Source organism: Hippopotamus amphibius, chromosome 7, assembly GCF_030028045.1.
Source record: "Hippopotamus amphibius kiboko isolate mHipAmp2 chromosome 7, mHipAmp2.hap2, whole genome shotgun sequence".
Lineage (NCBI taxonomy): Eukaryota > Metazoa > Chordata > Mammalia > Artiodactyla > Hippopotamidae > Hippopotamus > Hippopotamus amphibius.
The window spans coordinates 24,392,372-24,411,172 of record NC_080192.1 but is presented as its reverse complement, the minus strand read 5'-3'; the positions used below and the strand labels follow the sequence as shown (position 1 = coordinate 24,411,172).

General features: G+C 38.7%; 1 protein-coding gene across 2 annotated transcripts in view; it reads left to right on the top strand.

Annotated features, from left to right (window-relative positions):
- CFAP54 (cilia and flagella associated protein 54) overlaps positions 1-18,801 on the top strand; it is a 277,803-nt gene that overhangs the window by 199,483 nt on the left and 59,519 nt on the right. For both annotated transcript variants that reach the window (XM_057741715.1, XM_057741714.1), the window contains 6 exons: positions 603-758; positions 2,002-2,107; positions 2,978-3,071; positions 9,913-10,011; positions 10,515-10,656; positions 17,874-18,047. In XM_057741715.1, coding sequence (XP_057597698.1) covers positions 603-758; positions 2,002-2,107; positions 2,978-3,071; positions 9,913-10,011; positions 10,515-10,656; positions 17,874-18,047 — 771 coding nt within the window. The remainder of the gene's footprint in view (positions 1-602; positions 759-2,001; positions 2,108-2,977; positions 3,072-9,912; positions 10,012-10,514; positions 10,657-17,873; positions 18,048-18,801) is intronic.

Sequence of the window (18,801 nt, the reverse complement as noted above, 5' to 3'; positions counted from 1 at the left end):
TTTGAACCCTGGTCATGGCAGTGAAAGCCCAGAATCCTAACCACTAGGCCACCAGGGAACTCCCTCCCAGAGTTCTTTTTTTTTTTTTTTTTTTAAAGTTCGATAGCACATAATATAAGTAAGAATGAAAGAAAGGGTATTTTTTAAAATTAATTAATTAATTACTTTTATTGGCTGTGTTGGGTCTTCATTGCTGCACACGGGCTTTCTCTAGTTGTGGCGAGTGGGGGCTACTCTTCGTTGAGGTGGGAGGGCTTCTCATTGCAGTGGCCTCTCTTGTTGTAGAGCACGGGTTCTAGGCGCATGGGCTTCAGTAGTTGCAGCACATGGGCTCAATAGTTGTGGCTCACAGCCTCTAGAGTACAGGCTCAACAGTTGTGGCGCATGGGCTTAGTTGCTCCATGGCATGTGGGATCTTCCTGGAGCAGGAATCGAACCTGTGTCCCCTGCACTGGCAGGCGGATTCCTACCCACTGTGCCACCTAGGAAGTCCCCCAGAGTTCTTAATTGAACGTACTGTGAGAGAAGTCTGGTAACTGGGAGGCTTGTTATGAACACTGTATATCTATTGTTCCCTCTTCATCCAACTATCTTTCTTTTAGGACATACAGTGGCCAAGCAAGTATATCATACCAGTAAAAAGGAGGATTCGTCAAAGTGGTTACCTGCTCTTCATCTTTTTGAAAGAGCTTTGAAGCTTGCTAAGACATCAGGAACAGAAGAACATGAAGTGGAAGCTGAAATCTTTTTTCAGAAAGGTAAGATGTATTTAGGGTCAGAACTACTGAGGATTTTTTTTTCCTATTAACAAAAGGCTTCTTAAAAATCTGGTGACTTATTATAAAAAATACTGATTTTATAAAGGGCTTGGTGATCACAAACACCTTGGTATCTCTGCTAAACTCAGTTTTGGATAAAGAGAACACTGCTTAATTTAAGTTTATACCTAGAATGGAAAAAAGTACTCCATTTTCGTTTTTTTTGTAATTACAATTGACCTTCCTTACATAAAGTTTCACATTTGACTCAAATTTCAGCATCGGGCATTTAGCTATGAATAATGTTACTTAAAGAACGCTTGGAAGATAATTTTTTATTTCATTACTTAGCTAAGCATTTTAGCTAATCTCTATAAAAGATAGATACCTACTTAAATGAAATAGTTATAGCACATCTATATTTACAACTTACATACAACACACATTTGCATAATATATTCCTAACTTATATACCACACATATTTGCGTAATATATTCATATAATTTTATTGTGGCCATTTTAGCCATGAGAATAATGATGATGACCGTTGGTATCATTTATTGAGCATCTGCTAGATACTGAGCACTGTAGTCCGTGTTTTACGTCTCAGTTCTCACAACAGCGCTACAAGGTAGGCGTGACCAATCCCCCGTTGGCAGATGAGGTGCAGTCTGGGTAACTAGCTGTCTGTAAGTCAGCAGCTACCAAATGCCCAGAAGTGAGCTTAACACCAAGTGGCTCTGTGCCCTGTCCACATGCTGCGTGGAAGCACCTACACCTGAAGGCTGTGGATCACCACGAGGGGTGGGAGCTGGGTGCAGACGAGAGGGTTTGCATCATCCGTGCTGGTTTTCAAGCATTTGCTGACGTTCTCGGGTTTGTTTTTAGCAAAGATGTTTTCTATGACACCTGCCATGACAGAGGAAAGAAGAAGATGGATTTAGGTAAAGGGAATGCGCTACAGGAGGAAGTGGGAGAGCAAAGTAAGGAAATGGAGAGGAGAGTAAGATGACGAGGACAGCTGTGTCTGGAAAGTGAAAGGAGGCAGGGGGAGCCTTGAGGCTCCTGGGGAAGGAAGCAACAGCGCTTTCCCCATTGGCTACCTTCCAGCAAGAAGCGAGAGATGGATGGACAACAGGGACAGCACATCCAGTTTTAATTTCCAGCATAAAATATGTGTGCTAAAGTTCTAAGTGGTAGAAAAAGGAAAAACCATCTTTGTAAATCCTTTTCTTCTTTCAGGCAAAATAGAGTGTCAAATATTGACGGAAGAGAAATCTCCAGCTTTGCAACTTGAGAGTCTATTTGAAGCTATACAGCTAAGCTTGAGACATGATCAAAACTCAGGGTAAGAAAAAAAAAAGACGTTTCCATTATAATAACGTGTATTTGGGTTTGAGTCCCGTATTCTAGTGGTACATTGATTATTGAAGGCTGGAGTGACTGGGAGACCCTCTTCCCACGGCAGGGCTAGTTTACTGGGGTCCATTGTTTAACAGGTTCACTGACTTCCTTTTCAAGCTTGATGCTCTTGGCTCTGCCCCAAGACCTCGTTTATAGTGATGGTTAATGATGGCAGTTAGACTGGTGATGTACTGGACTGTAAATTGCTCCACTAGATGTGAAATTGTATCTAGAAGGGATTTATGTGAATATTCACTCTGGCTCAGCAGTACCAAGGCTGGCCAACTCAATCCTGTATAAAAGTCACCTTAAGATGGATAATAAGGCAGCATTATTACAACTGCACTGATTTAAACGGCCCCGCCTGACAGGTTTGGTAGTGAGTACACAGACCTACCGAATCACGATTTTCAGCAGAACTCTATGCATCTCTTTCTAATTTAATTAGTGTAGGAGGAGAGAGAGAGAGGCCTGGTTTTCAAGGCAGGTTCCTCCTATCTTGACTGTCACTTCTTTAGTGGCTTGTGTACTGGAACATTCCAGAATGGTCCTGATGCTGGGCTTCACTGCGGTCACGGCATGGAATGTTGCCCGCACAGGACAAGGTAGAACACTCAGCTCTTTTCAAGGGCTTCCAATTTCAGTAGGGAGGAAGATGCCAGTGTCTAAGCCAGAAGTGCTGTGTAAAGAGGGTAGGTTTCATGCTGGTTTTGCCTATTTGTACCTTTCATTCACTCAGAAATTGTTGACACCTGATGTAAAATGATTATGAGTGGCGGGGCTGTCTAATAAATACAGTGCTGTCTCATTTTAGGTTGATAAGAGACTCCTACCTCGAAATAGCCCTGTCATTTTTACACATGAGGAAGCCAAAGAGTAAACTTTCAGCATCACCATTAACACTTAAGGTAATGAATGATTTTATTAGAAATTTAAAGTTATATTGCCTTTGAGCTTGCTTATCTTGCTAACGCTGTGCTAAGGAAGTAAAGAGACTGATTTTCTTTGTGACTTGGAGAAATTAATTACTTTATGCTCACACTCATACCTCTTTGGCTGTTTGTTATGTAAGACTCTGGAAATGGATTTCATGTGGACATTTCTGCCTGTTAAAATGTTATCCATGAAATGTAGGTGTAAGTAAATACCCTCAATCATTAGTATCGATCTGGAAATTGCAGGAAATTACATATTGGTTATGCAGATGGACAAGTGTGGTTTTCATTACTGATGTGGCTTGCAAACAGGCCACCTTTCGATGAGTCATTTCTTCATTTGTTCATCACATATCTGTGGATCGTATACTATGACCCTATGACCCAGGCCGTATTCTGGAAGATAATAAAGCGGGGCCCGAGACAAGCTCAGTGCTTGTTCCCCTGCGCTCACTCTTCAGTGGAGGGAGACAGATAACAAACCTGTGAAGGAGGAGAGCGAGAGGAGGAAAGGTGGGAGGGAGCGGGGCAGGAAAAGAAGGGAAGGAGGGCTGGGGGTTGCTTTAGGTGATGAAATTTAGGATTAGGAAACAACATGGGTTGGTGGGATTGTGAATGACTGTGGTGGAAAGAGGTGGAAGGTGGCTGGAGAGGGAACTGTGCAGAGAGTGGCAGAGGCATGCACTCCCTTGAGCAGTGCTTCCGAGTAAGGGACAGAAACTTCTCCAAGGATCCTGTGATCCTGATGAGGTCTGAGACTTGGCCTTTCTAAGGAGCTCCTGGGTAGTGCCGCTGCTGCTGCTCTGTGGGCCGCACTTGAGTACCAAGGATCCAGGCAGAGGGAGATCCTCTGGGCAGGAAGTTGAGTGGGTTGGAGGTGGATGAACCCAGTAACTTTGTTTTCATTTTTTTATAAAAACTTTGTTTTTATGTTTTAAAAAACTGTCTAGTTTTTTATTCTTTAAATTTCAGTAGGCTTTTTATATTTCCTTCTAATTAAATAATCCTCTGACTACCAAAAATGTCTCTCCACAAAATTTTGGTGTCAAATCTCTAATTTTTGAGACAGCAGAAACATGATTGAAAAGCTTTAGGTGAATAGGCTTTTAGTCAGCTGAACTACTCATATGGTTGCTGCCTTAGGTGGATAGCAGCTATTTTTTTTTTTTCATCAAAATGATTACACAGAAAATTTTTGTGCTGTGATAAACATCTTTATGGCCAATAAGAGAAAACAAAAATCTTTGTTTACATAGCAATTTGCGATGCAAATTAATAAGATGCTGGGATAGAAATATATCACCTTTTGGGCCTTCTCTAGGAGGTGTTTATAATTAAGAGCTTGAACAAATAAGACTTGAGTGAAAAGAATAGTATAATTCTATACAACATGATCATTATTTTCTGTATATCTTGACACAGCATAAATATTTTAGCAAGTCATACAATTATTAGAAGCACAGAAAATAGTCAAAAACAAAAATTCATCTGGGCATACTCAGACCATTGAAATACAGCATTTAAAGTATGTCCTAAAAAAGACAATGCTAAATGAAGGAAAAATTATGAAAAATTATGATTTTTTTTTCACTAGGCAAACAGAGCTGAGTCACTGCCAGAAGAACTGCCCTACAATAAATGTTAAAAAAAAAAAAAAAAAAAAAAGACAATGCTTTATAAACCCTTAAAAGAAAGCACTACTGTTTCACTTATATAGAGAGTCTTTAGCAGAGTGACTGTAACACTGGTTTGGGTTGGAATCCTAGCTTCATGACATACTAGCAGTGAGACTGGGGTCTTTCTAACCCAAGTTTCCTCATCTGTGAAATGCAGATGATGACACTTACCCCTTAGAGTAGCTAGGAGAATTGAACAAGATAAAGGACTTGGCACATAATAAATTCTCAAAAGAGAGAGAGAGATGGGGGGACTATTCTCTATCATTATGTAACTTTGACTAAACTTCTACATTGTATCTTTCTAAAGTTTTTTGTACATAGTAGGTATCCAATACTTATTTGTTAGTTGAAGTGACTATTTTTTGGACATTTGTTCATTTATTCATTCATCAACCAAATACTTATTGAGTACTTAATGTATGCCAGGCATGTTACGCTCTTTCCCTAAGGAGCACAGCAGAGCAAGGGAGAGAAATAATTGTATTGCAATGTACTGAGGGCAATGATATGTCAAGTTAGGAAAGTGGAGCAAAGTAGGAACTAATTCTGCTTTGGGGGAATGCTGGAGAAAGCTTCACAGATGAGATGAACTAGTCCAAAGAGAGAGATTATCAAGCACATGTTTAAAAAATAGGTTTACTGAGTTATAAATTACATCCATGAAATTAACCTGTTTTAAGAGTGCAGTTCACAGATGTTTAATAACTTTACATGTAGCGCAGCCAACATCACCATCCAGTTTTAGAACATTTCCATCATCTCCAAAGAATCCCTAGTGCCCATTTGCTATCATTCCCATTTCTACCCTCGGTCCCAGGTAACCACTAATCTGTTCTCTGCCTCTATAGATTTGCCTTTTCTGGATATTTCACATAAATAGAATCATACAGTATGTAACCTTTCTTGACTGCTTCTTTCACCTAGTATTATGTTCTTGAGGTTCACTATTGTAACATGTAACAAACTATTGTAACATGAAACAATAGTTTTTCCTTTTTACTGCTGAATAGTATTCCCTTATATGGTTATACCACATTTTCTTTTTTCTTTTTTCCTTTTTTTTTTTTTTGTTTGGATCACCAGCAACAATTCTTCTTTTCCTTTATTTGTCTTAATTTCAGAGAAGAAAGAGCAATATTATGAAGAGCAATGCATGTCATATATAGGTAGTGATGCTAATTTTGAAATGTTCACTTACATTTTTTTTTTACCAGTTTTTGAGGTACAGCAAAGTGAATCAGCTGTGTTTATACATATATCCCCATATCCCCTCCCTCCCGTGACTCCCTCCCACCCTCCCTGTCCTGGCCCTCTAAGGCATCACCCATCATCGAGTTGATCTCCCTGTGTTATACAGCAACTTCCCACTAGCTATCTATTTCACAGTTGGTAGTGTATATATGTCTATGCCACTCTCTCACTTTGTCCCAGCTTCCCCTTCGCCCCACCCCCACCCCCGTGTCCTCCAGTCCATTCTCTGCATCCTTATTCTTGCCCTGTCACTGGGTTCATCAGCACCATTTTTTTAGATTCAGTATATATGTTAGCATACAGTATTTGTTTTTCTCTTTCTGGCTTGCTTCGCTCTGTATGACAGTCTCTATCTAGGTCTATCCACCTCATTACATATAGCTCAATTTCTTTCCTTTTTACAGCTGAGTAATCTTCCATTGTATATATGTGCCACATCTTTATCCATTCATCTACTGATGGGCATTTAGGTGGCTTCCATGTCCTGGCTATTGTAAATAGTGCTTCAGTGAACATTATGGTACATATTTCTTTTTGGATTATGGTTTTCTCTGGGTATATGCCCAGTAGTGGGATTACTGGATCATATGGTAGTTCCATTTTTAGTTTTTTAAGGAACCTCCAAAGTGTCTTCCATAGTGGCTGTACCAACTTACATTCCTACCAACAGTGCAGGAGAGTTCCCTTTTCTCCACACCCTCTCCAACATTTATTGTTTCTAGATGTTTTGATGATGGCCATTCTGACTGGTGTGAGGTGATACCTCCTTGTGGCTTTGACTTGCATTTCTCTGATGATTAGTGATGTTGAGCATCTTTTCATGTGTTTGTTAGCCATGTGTATGTCTTCTTTAGAGCAATGTCTGTTTAGGTCTTCTGCCCATTTGTGGATTGGGTTATTTGCTTTTTTGATATTCAGCTGCATGAGCTGCTTGTATATTTTGGAGGTTAATCCTTTGTCTGTTGCTCCGTTGGCAAGTATTTTCTCCCATTCTGAGGGTTGTCTTCTTGTCTTGTTTATGGTTTCTTTCGCCACATTTTCTTGATCTATTCAGCAGGTAATGGACATACAAATTGTTTCCATTTTTTGGCTGTTATGATCAACGCTGCTTTGAGTATTCATGTACAAATTTTTTATGTGGACATGTGTTTTCAATTTTTGGGGGTGTATACCTAAGAATGGAATTGCTGGGTCACATGTCAACTCTCTGTTTAGACTGTTGATGATCTGTTAGATTGTTTTCCAAAGTGGCTGTACCATTGTGTATTCCTATCAGCAGTGCATGAGGGTTTCAACTTCTCTACATCCTTGCTAATAGTTGTTATTATTTATCTTTTTGAGTGTAGCCATCCTAGTGGGTCTGAAGTAGTATTTCATTGTAATTTTGATTTGCATTTCCCTGGTGGCTAATAATATTGAAATCTTTTCATGGGTTTATCAGCCATTTGTATATCTCCTTAGGGAAAATGTCTATTCAGATCCTTTGCCCATAACCTAAATTGGGTTATCTTTTTTATCATTGAGTTATAAGAATTTATGTCCCTTATCAGATACATAATTTGCAAATATTTTTTCCAGTTGTGACTTGTCTTTTCATGCTGTTAATGGTGTCTTTGGAAACAAAAAAGCTTTTAATTTTAATGAAGTCCAATTTATCATTTTCTCTTTCATGTTTTGTGGTTTTGGTAGCTCTTTACCTAACCACAGATGTTGAAGATTTTCTCATATGTTTTCTTCTAAAAGTTTTTATAGCTTTAATGTTTAAGTCCATGGTCCATTTTGAATTAATATTTTTGTAAAGTGTGAGGTAAGGCTCTAAATTCATATTTTTGCACATAGATATCCATTTGTCTCAGCATCATTTGTTGAAAAGACTATCCTTTCTTTACTGAATTGCCTTGGCTCCTTTGTCAAAAAACTTATTGATCATAAATGTAAATATTTATTCTTAGACTCCCAATTCTATTCTGTTGATCTATAAATCTACCTTTATGTGAGTATCCACTGTCTTGGTTACTGGGTGGCTTGTAGTAGGTTTTTTGAAATTGGAAAGTACATGTCCTCCAGTTATGTTCTTCCTTTTCAAAATTGTTTTCACTTTGAGTCTTTTGCATTTTCATGTACAGTTTAGAATCTGCTTGTCAATTTCTGCCAAAAAAACTAATGGAATTTTGGTAGGGATTGTGTTGGATCAATTTGTGGACAGTTGGCATGTTAACAATGTCAGATCCTCCAATTTATAAAAATGAACTCTCCCTTCATTTCCTTAGATATTGATTTTTCTTGATAATATTTTTCTTAGTTTTCAATGTACAAATTTGTACACTTTTGTTAAATTTAGTTCTATCTTGAAATAGAATTCTTAAGTTCACTTTCAGATTATTCATTGCTGGTACATAGAAATACAATTGATTTATGAGTATTGAGTTTTGTATCCTGTGAGTGTGTATGTGTGTGTATCTTGGGATTTTTTACATATATCATCATGTCTCCTGCAAACAAAGACAATTTAACTTCTTAATTTCCTATCTAAATGCATTTTTTTTTCTTTTTCTTGCCTGTTTGCATAGGCTAGTATCTCCTACGCAATGTTGAACACCCCTCCATCCCTCCTTAATAAAACCTTTCTCTCAATTCAAAATGAGCTCTTTCTGTCTGTCACTAATTGTTCTTACAATATAGTTATTTAATATTATTTTGTATTCTTCACTCAATGCCAATTAGCCTTGTTTCCAGAATTAAGGAGGTGAATTGCCCAAGCTCATATAGTTAGTAAGCTGGCAGTGGCTACCCCAGAGCCTAAGTAGTTTTATTACAGAGAGTGACTGGGGTCTTCATATTTGGGACAGGGCTATATTGCTTGGATTTTAGATTCTCCATGCGTAGATCTCTCCAGGTATCATCTATCTACCTCTAAGTTTAACACTTGATCTGGGCCAGGCCACATTTGTGCGTTGTGTTTCCTGCTCGGCATCAGCTTTACTCATTGCATTTCTTTTTCCCTTGGGAGTCTTATAGCCAGAAGTAAAGGAAAAATATTTTTGTTATTGCTTGTTTTATTCTGGAGTTTTGTTGAAGATTTAAAATTTTGGCCAAAATATGAGCATCAAAAATTAGAACAAGCGGACTAATTGAATAGTTTTTCCAAATTAGTTGTCTTTAAAATTGACTGTTAATACTTTAAAAATGTAAAACAGACTAGATACTGTGTTGCTGGTAGAATTTCTGTTTACTTCTATACTACTGACTTTTTTATGTTTAAAAGCTGAGCACCTCTCCCCCCATGTTGAATGTATCTCTGTTCATTGTCACTTTTTGCTATTCTATGGAATGTTATGATTACAGTCAGCCCTTTAATAGTTTTGTAGTTAGAAAGCTGATAGCACATACCTGTTGAAAACCTCTAAGTAATATTCTTGTTTCTGGTGTTTTTACACACAATGTGTATTCAGTTTCTAAATCTTCTATTAAGATGGTGAATAACTGACTTAAAATGCCATTGGTGTTTATTTTATTGTTATTCAAATAATGTAAGCTCATTTAGAAAATCACAAAAAAAGATAAAAATAATTAAATTACCCTGAAAACCTGGGATGACCCCTGATGAGCATTTTTTCTGCTTGTGTATACAGGGAATATATGTGTGTACCTGTCTTTTAAAAAGTGAGGTCATACTTGGCATGCTGTTTTGTAACCTACACTTTTCTTTTGCTTAAGATAATTTGGATGTCTTTTCATGTCAATAGATGCATATACATTATTGTTCTTAATGGCTATGTAGTGTTCCACTAAAATCTCATCTTCAGAAGATGAGAAAATCTGTCATGAAACTTTATGATATGTTTATCTATCTTTATCATAAAACATTTGCCGTATTTTTTTAGGCTCTTCCCAGAGGGCATAGTTCTCTTAAAGAGCCAACAGTAAATAAATCTGAAATGCACAGTGTATTTGCCTGGATTGCGATAAGGGCTGCTGCGCAGGTTGGTGTGAGTTTTATTTAACTCTTCTTTATATCGTCACATCTGTTAAGGCAACACAATGTATCGATACAAGAGAAAGGGAAATTTCACATTCTTTGGGATTTGCGCCAATGATATTTCTTTGGGAAGATTAGAAGCGCTCTTTATATGCATAGTGTTTTTAAGCTCTGTTAGCCAGATTTGGTTTGCTTCATCTTTTCTTTAATGAAAATAATGGCAGATACACATGTGCACGTATTTGACACAGATTTTGGCATATATCTGTCCTAGCTAGGTGAGGTAGCCTATGCAAAGTGACTTATTTATTGATTGTCAAGTCATGATTTGTTTGACTGTGATATATACTACATGTTGGGGATCACATATTGTTTTTCAGATTGTCTTTATTTTTTCCCCAGTGTATACCAAATATTATTTTATGAATTGCTTTTTCACATTATTTACCTAATAGATAATCCGTGAATCAGAAAGCTTGCATAACTCTAATTATGCATTAATTTTAGGTCAGTGAGGCTGTGCTGGCAATTAACCTACTTATCGGAAAGAAGAATGCGAGAACTGATAAAGTTAGCCAAGGGGCGCTGCCAAACATCCCAGAATTTGCCACCATGGATCTTTTATCTTCATACACAGATTATTTGCTTGGTATGTTTGAATGTTAGGCATTGTATAAAATTGTAATATATGTAACATGTAATCAAGTTTCAGAGATTTAATTGTATAGATTTTAACTTAAAAAGCACAATGATTTGGGGACTCTCTGAGAGAGGATAGGGGTCTTAGACTCTAGCTGATAAAATATAGGGGCCTCAGCTCACTGTATATACATACATGTTACTCCATCCGCTGCTGCATTTCAGGGCTCTGTGGAAAAATGATATTTCCTGATGTCTGTATATTTTCCAGTTCACCCATTTCAAATGAGAACTTTTGGGATTATTTATTTGATCCTCTAAAATGTGTACTCACGCTTACAGTCTCATACAGCTCCCTGTTCTTTTTCTCAGTTCTTTTATGTGTGTGTGTGTGTGTGTGTGTGTGTGCACGCGCACGCACATGCATGTTTGAGCTCTTTCTCTTATTAAACTATTGTCAGCTTCCTGAGGGCAGGGACTTTACCTATTTGATTTGCTGCTCTGTCTGCAGAAAATCACACATCACTTACACATAGCAGGCATTTGATATTAATATTTGTTAAATGAATGAATGAGAGCTTAGCGGAATTTAAACTTGACCTTACTGCTGTGTTTTTTCTTATTTATGATTCCTTTGTTGGTTAGTGAACTATAATATAAACCTCTAAGTCAAATGAGTAGTAACATAAATATTGAACAATCACTTATGCGTTTGCCCATTCATTTGTTCAAGAAGTATTTACTGAGTGCTTCTTGTGTGCTGAGCACTTGAATAGGTTCTAAGGAGCAAGGTACTGGAATCTTACTTCCAGAAGGATATTTAATAATGACAGTAGCTAATTTTGCTTGGCACTAGGTGAGCGTTGAGCCAAAGGGGATGAAAAGTGTTAACTTTAACCTGATGGGGGTGGGAGTGGTCTTCCTAAAACCTCTGAAATCACACCTGTATGCAGTAGCTTACCCTGCTGAAGTGTTGAGTCAGCTTTAGCTGAGGAGTTCATGTCTGAAATCATCGCCGCCTTTGGCTCTCTCCTGAAGAATAGGTGGCCCAGACCATTTTCCAACCTAAACATGGTTTGTCCCAAGGTTAAACCATCAGATAGATTTTTTTGATGCTGGGGTATTGTTTTCTTATTTTTATTGCCTTCATGCCTGGTGGGATTTTGCTTCATCAGATTTCTGGACCATGGCCTGGGTCTCACACTAGGTGCACTGTCTTCCTTAGAGTCCCCATAGATAGGCTCTCGGGGGACAAAGCAGGGCAGTCTGGCATCAGGGGCTGGTCACTGCTTTTTCCTCTTGACACTGTTTGGCAGCTCAGTTGTCCCTGGTGCAGAATGCCAGGAAGGCAGTCCTCTTAGAAGCACACATTATTGTTTTGCTACGAAGAGAATGTAATATTAATAATGAAAGGGTTCAGCTTACACCCTGGTTCTGTCAAACCATTGAATTTCTCTCAACCTCGTTGTCCTAAACTGTAGACTGAGTGAATTAGATTTATTTAGGGATAAGACTGAAATCTGAAAACTCTGACTATGATTCAGACTTCTAGCATGGCTATATCTTTTTCATAATGGCCCCTTATTACCTCTGAAAGATCTGTCTACTTTATCCTAGACATTTTCTCATGCTTTACCAGTTTTTAGGGCAAGGATAACAAGTTTCATCTAAAATGCTGTATTAATCAGTTATTGCCAAAATTACACTGTATACCCAAGGACCCTAACACTCAGTGGCTAGAACAACATGACCTTTATTCTTTTACTTGTCTCATGTGTTCTGCTTCAGGCTGCAGGCTGAGTTCAGGTATACTCCGTGTACGTTTGTTATGAGACCCAGGCTAAAGAGGCAGTGGCTACCTGGGGCCTGCTCTTCTTAGGCTGCAAACCAGAGCACAAGAGCCAAGCCCAAGCATAGAAACACACTCAAGGCCTTTCTTCACATTACATCTCATTAGTCACAGCACGTCATATGGCCAAGTCCAGTATCAGTGAGGCAGGGAATTAGACGCTGCCTGTAGGGGAAGGAAGAGGGGCGTGAATGTTTGCGGAATGATAATCCAGACTATCACATATGACACGTTCCATTGTGGCTGGTAACTACCTGAGAAGAATTCTGAACTTCTGTATGGAAACACAGGAAAAGGCGCTGTGGTGTTCAGCTAGTAATGTCACCCACGGGCACACACGATGGGGAATGGCATCCCTTAACCAGATGATCTGAGTTGATCCACTTGGGCAGGTAGTCTTCATCTTAGCTCTGCTTACTGCTAGAATTTATGCTTTACTTTTCTATTTCCATGGTTTTCCTAGCATCGTCCAATTTTCAGTTTCCATTTTGTACCATTGGCACTCCTTTACTGTTGTACCAAGATAGTAATATGAAATGACCACATTTTAAAGTCCAATTCATTGTGTATTTTGCCTTAAGAATAATAATTTGCCCTGCAGTGTTTTCCTAGCAGACTGATCGTGAATTCCTGTGATGATCCCCTCACCCCGACTTAGGCTGAGAGGAAATACTGAGTCCCCAGCTGATGGCTACAGATACCCAGATGGCAGTGAGGTTCATATTACAGTGAATTGCTAAAGGGCAGCAATAGCAAATGAAAAGGTTTGCTTTTCCTCGCATTAGCATTTATTAGCATCCAGGAGAAAACCTCCTCGGTGGTGTTACCTTCACTGGCATTGATCTGTACACGATGTGGTAAATGATATTCATTGTTATTATGTGCAGAGCGCTGTACCATGTACTTCTGTCCAGTGGGAGGGAGGAGTCACAGAACACACCAAGGAGTGGGTCTTGCCTTCCGTAAGCTTCTAGCCTTTGGCCATCAGAACAGGCATCTACTTTGAAATTATATAAATGCATCTTTTAAGAGGATCATTTTTTTTTAAAGCTCTTTTTTGGAATATAATTGCTTTACACTGTTGTGCCAGTCTCTGAGGTACACCAAAGTGAATCAGCTGTATTTATACCTGTATCTCCATATCCCCTCCCTCCCACGGCTCCCTCCCACCCTCCCTCTAAGTCATCACTTGTCAAGTTGATCTCCCTATGTTATGCAGCAACTTCCCACTAGCTATTTTACATTCGGTAGTATATATATGTCAGTGCTACTCTCTCACTTCGTCCCAGCTTCCCCTTCCCCCCCGCCACCCCACCCCCGCCCCGGATCCTCAAGTCCGTTCTCTACATCTGCATCTTTATTCTTGCCCTGTCACTGGGTTCATCAGTACCATTTTTTTAGATTCCATATATATGAGTTAGCATACGGTATTTGTTTTTCTCTTTCTGGCTTACTTCGCTCTGTATGACAGACTCTAGGTCTATCCACTTCATTACAAATAGCTCAATTTCTTTCCTTTTTACAGCTGAGTAATATTCCATTGTATACGTGTGCCACATCTTCTTTATCCATTCATCTCTTGATGGGCATTTAGGCAGCTTCCATGTCCTGGCTATTGTAAACAGTGCTGCAGTGAACATTATGGTACATGTTTCTTTTTGGATTATGGTTTTCTCTGGGTATATGCCCAGTAGTGGGATTGCTGAGTCATATGGTAGTTCCATTTTTAATTTTTTAAGGAACCTAAGAGGATCATATTAATGGAGGCAGACTAATGTTTTTTAAGCTAAAGCTGGCCACAGGCGGGGTGGGCATATGAGTTTATTAGGAACTTTTTTTTTTCTGGAAAAAGTACATGTGGGGCAGATACAAATGAATTGGAGACATAGATACCAGATAGGAGGGGGAGCTCATTTTCTCAGCAGAGCAATTGACAATCAGAGAAGTGTGGTGACAGAATAGACCAGTCATGTGTGGAGGATGGAATATAGATCATCTTGCCAGAACCAGAGAGCAATTGTGTGATGTCTATAGAACAATAAGAAAATTGAGTGATGTAGATGGTCCAATTTACTGAGGTTTCTTTTACATTGTCTTGTAGGAATAGAGACTCTGAAATGATGCTACTGGCAATATGGGACCATATTTAGATTGAATGTAAAAAAATATTTACTCTGTGTCTACTTTGGGCCCAGTTATATTCAAATATACTCCATCTTTTTGTCTTGATTTTCCTGTGGCTTTAAAAAATTCAGCTAGGATTTAAAATTATTAAATTCTGTAATAAATTTTGAATTAAAAGCAACATTTAGGATTAGTGGTCCCAGATGCAGCCTCTCACAACTAAATACACTAAATATACAGAAAAATATAAATACGTGTCATGTCAAAAACGAATGTCAGTGAACCTACTGTTAGAACAGAGATCTGTGGAGCAGAACCGAGAATCAACTGACCCTTAGTACATGCTTTGCCTCTTGAAACAGGGAAAAGCTTCCATCCTGAAAAAAAATATGATTTGTCTTTCCTGTACTGCCTTGCCCCTGGCTCAGAGACATGGGTCAATGCCAGCTAACAACTGGGATGTCATTCCTCTACTGCTCTCTTGATGTTTCCTATTCCTCTGAGACACAATTTTTCATAGTGGTGGGAAACTAGGGGGACACATTTTATCCTCAAATCTGGAATAATTACACCACTTACAGGTGAGAATGGAGATAAATCATTCATGCTAGCAACAATGATTGTGTGTGTGTGTGGGGTGCGTGTGTACATGTGCTCTGTCAATTCAGAGTGTCAGTGATTCAGACAATGAGGGTGTGATGAAAAGCATCCTCAGTGAAGCAGAGCTGTCCTGGTCCAATGTCTGCAAGAGTCTAGATGTTCCACTCAAAGCTCTGCACTTTGATCGTGTCAATCTGAGAAAGGACGGTACCACGACCAAGGGCAGAACATACGTTCTCCACTCTCTATTGTCAGACACGAGGTATGAAGAGACTCTATTCTAGACAGAGTCAATGATGGAAAATAAGAAACAACAGATGGCACATATGAGAAAACACTGCCACACCAACACAATGGAATGCTGTCCTGAAGACTCAGAGGAAGATTGACCCTTGATGGAAACCAAGGAAGTCTAACAAGATGGTTTGAAACCTTTAGCAGAGCCTAAGCAACCACTCCTGATGCTTTGTGCTTTCCTGTGTGATTTCACTTATCCTTTAGGAAAGTCCTGTAAGAGTGTCACTATGCACATTTATTAAATGAGGCAAGGTGCTGGGAGAGGTTCTTGAACTTTGGATGATGTTCCACTGCTAATACAAACCTCATCTATATAATTCTAAAGGCAGTGCCCTGGATCATTGTGTTGGGTGTAGTAGATAAGTTTTACCTGGAAATCAAAATGCAGGATTGATACTTCTGGTCAACCTGTTGGACTGAGCTAGCCTGAAAGATGCTTCTACCCGCACCCCCGCCCCATACAAACCTACAACAAGGCTGGATAAAATAGAACCAAAATTGTTTTAATTTATAGCTGAGCATGAAATCAGGAAAGGGAGATCTCAGGTCACCAAAGTAAAATGAGAAATTTTAAGCAAGAGCTGCAGTCAAGGACTTCACTGGAGCGGGAGCAGCCAGGGCTGGGACTTGAATGCCGGGAGAAAGAAGGGGTCTGGAAAGAGGGCCTTGCAGGTAGGGAGAGTGAGAACCTAGCTCACTGCATAAAATTGGGGTTCGGAGAGGGCTTGTCCACAAATTGAGGACTAGAAATACACTGCCCAGTGGCTTGAGTAGCTGCAGAGCAACATGCCAAGTGCTCAGTGAAGGCCAAAAAGCAACCACCTGGGAGAAGTCAGCAAGCAGCTAAGATTGTAAGGTGGGAAGTCACACCTCCTGAATGATCCAGGGAAAGTAGCATAAATACTGGCCCAGAAGCAGTGAAACCATGCAGCTCTGGCTGGGGATGGGAGAAGCTGTTGCAAAGGGATACTCTTCAATGTAGGTTATAAGGGACTCTCCCTCCAAAAGTTTCTTCTGAAAATAAACTTACAGATAGCACAGATAATACGTGGACAAATTTTGGCATCATTTTTGAATTATAAAGAGAAAGAAAATAATTGTAAACATTCAGTCAGAAAATACAGACTTTCTACAAAGGAACAAAAATGGAACTGGTCTTAATTTTTCTCTGTGACATTAAAGACCATGTGATATTGGCCAAATATGTAGAGAAGTTCTTTTTCTCTTCTAATTTAGTTCAGTTTTTTGCATAGGTAATTTATCGTCATGAATCACAACTCAAATATCATATAAGTGTATGGAAAGAATGTCTCCCTTCAGTCTTCTCTGTAAGGGACTCCCCCGAAGCAATCGATGTTGTCAGAATATTAATGTTCTATTCCGGCTGTAACAAATAACCACAAATTTAGTGGCTTAAAGCAAATGTTTTCTGTAAAGGGCCGAATAGTAAATACTTTACACTTTGTGGACTCTGTTGCAACTATTCAACTCTGCTGTGTTCATGTGAAAGGAACCATTGACAAAATGTAAATGAATCAGCATGGCTGTATTCCTTTAAAGCTTTGACATTTGATATTTGAATTTCATATAACTTTCACATGTCACAAAATATTATTTAAAAATTTTTTTCAACCACTTAAAAATATAAAAACCATTTGTAGCTCATGGATCATGCATAAACATGCACGAACCTGATTTGGTACGTGAACTATAGTTTCTCCCTTATCTAGTTAATTCATTTTAAATGCCATCAAATTAATGCCTCTCTTTATTTGTTCGTTTCCTTTTTTTTTTTTTTGGTAATATAGTCCTGCCATGAGTATCTTGTGCAAGACTCCTGGTGCACATATATGGGTACCTGCATTTAAAATTTTATTAGACCGTGCTCCGGAATTTGCTTTCACAAGTAGTATATGAGAATTCTGGTTTCTTCACATTATTACCAATATTTATTATTTTCAGATTTTAGTTTCTGTTAATTCCTGAAGAATGTGAAATGGTATTTCATTTTAATTTGCATGTATCTAGTTTTTAATGATGCTAAAAATTTTGGCCATTTGGGTGTCCTTTTCTATGAGTTGGATGTTGAAATTCTTTGCCCACGTTTCTGTTGGACTATCTGACTTTTTTTTAATTGATTACATAGTAGAGAAAAAATAGTTAATGTGTTTTAAATATCTTTTCTTTGTCTGTGGTTTGCTATTTAACTTTGTGTTTGGTGTCTTTTGTGATATAAATTTTTTTTTAATTTAATGTAGTCCTAAGTGTCAGTATTTCCTTTCTTTTTTCACATACAGTTATTTTTCAAGGAAAGCATAATATTTGTATTCCAATTTTTTTTTCTTTTTTACTTTCAGATAACTACCAAGTTGCCTTCCAGACTGGCTGTGCATTCTCTCACCCTAGTGATGAGATATATGAGGATGTAGGTACTAGGAAAAAATCCCCAGTTAAAGTGGATATTACATGGATTCTTCTGCTGCGCTACTATATTCACCTGCAAAGAATTAATAATATGAGCAAACTGCTAGGTAGGTCTTTCCTGTGTTAAGAAAGAACATATTCCTTTCCAGTTATTGTTTAAGTCATACTTCTTATTTAGAATTATAAGATACTTTTGACTTCTTTCTGAGTGAACTCTCAACAGAAGATGGAAATTTTAGGGGTTCTTAACCTGAAATACCTGGACCTTTGGGTGGAACTGTACTGCAGTGTATTTAAAAACATCGTTAGGAGGCATCCAAAGGCCTCCCTCAAGACTGCCAAAGTGGTGTGTGGGTCAAAACAGTAAAGGATCAGAGCAACCAAAATGTGACAGCTTATAAAGCGAACAGGGTGAAATTTTGGCTTCAAGAAGAGAGTGTTCTGGTATCCAGTATGTAAAGGGAAAGGATATTTAACTCTGTAAAGTTTTGGGTCTTGTTTAGTTTATTTTTATTTTTTTAAAAAGTCACTGATGCTCTCTAAAGAAGATCCAGAAAAACTGGTATAATCTGCCTCAAATCTGTTCCTCTTGTGTTTTTATGACGATGTGTTTATCTGCGCCTGTGAAATTGGTGATTCAGTGCTGCTTATTGGCAAAGAGTTGGAAAAGACAGCTTGACCATGCCAGTGCCCAGTGATGGAGAAGCCAGCAGGGCAAACAGGCCAAGTCACAGAGTGGCTCAGCATGGTTGTGGGGAATTAGCGATGGGATAGATGAGCACGCGGAAAGGTGTTGGAGAAAAGGTGTATCATAATGGGGCCAAGAGTTCAGTGGCAAAGGAAGTGGACATAAGCCAGCGC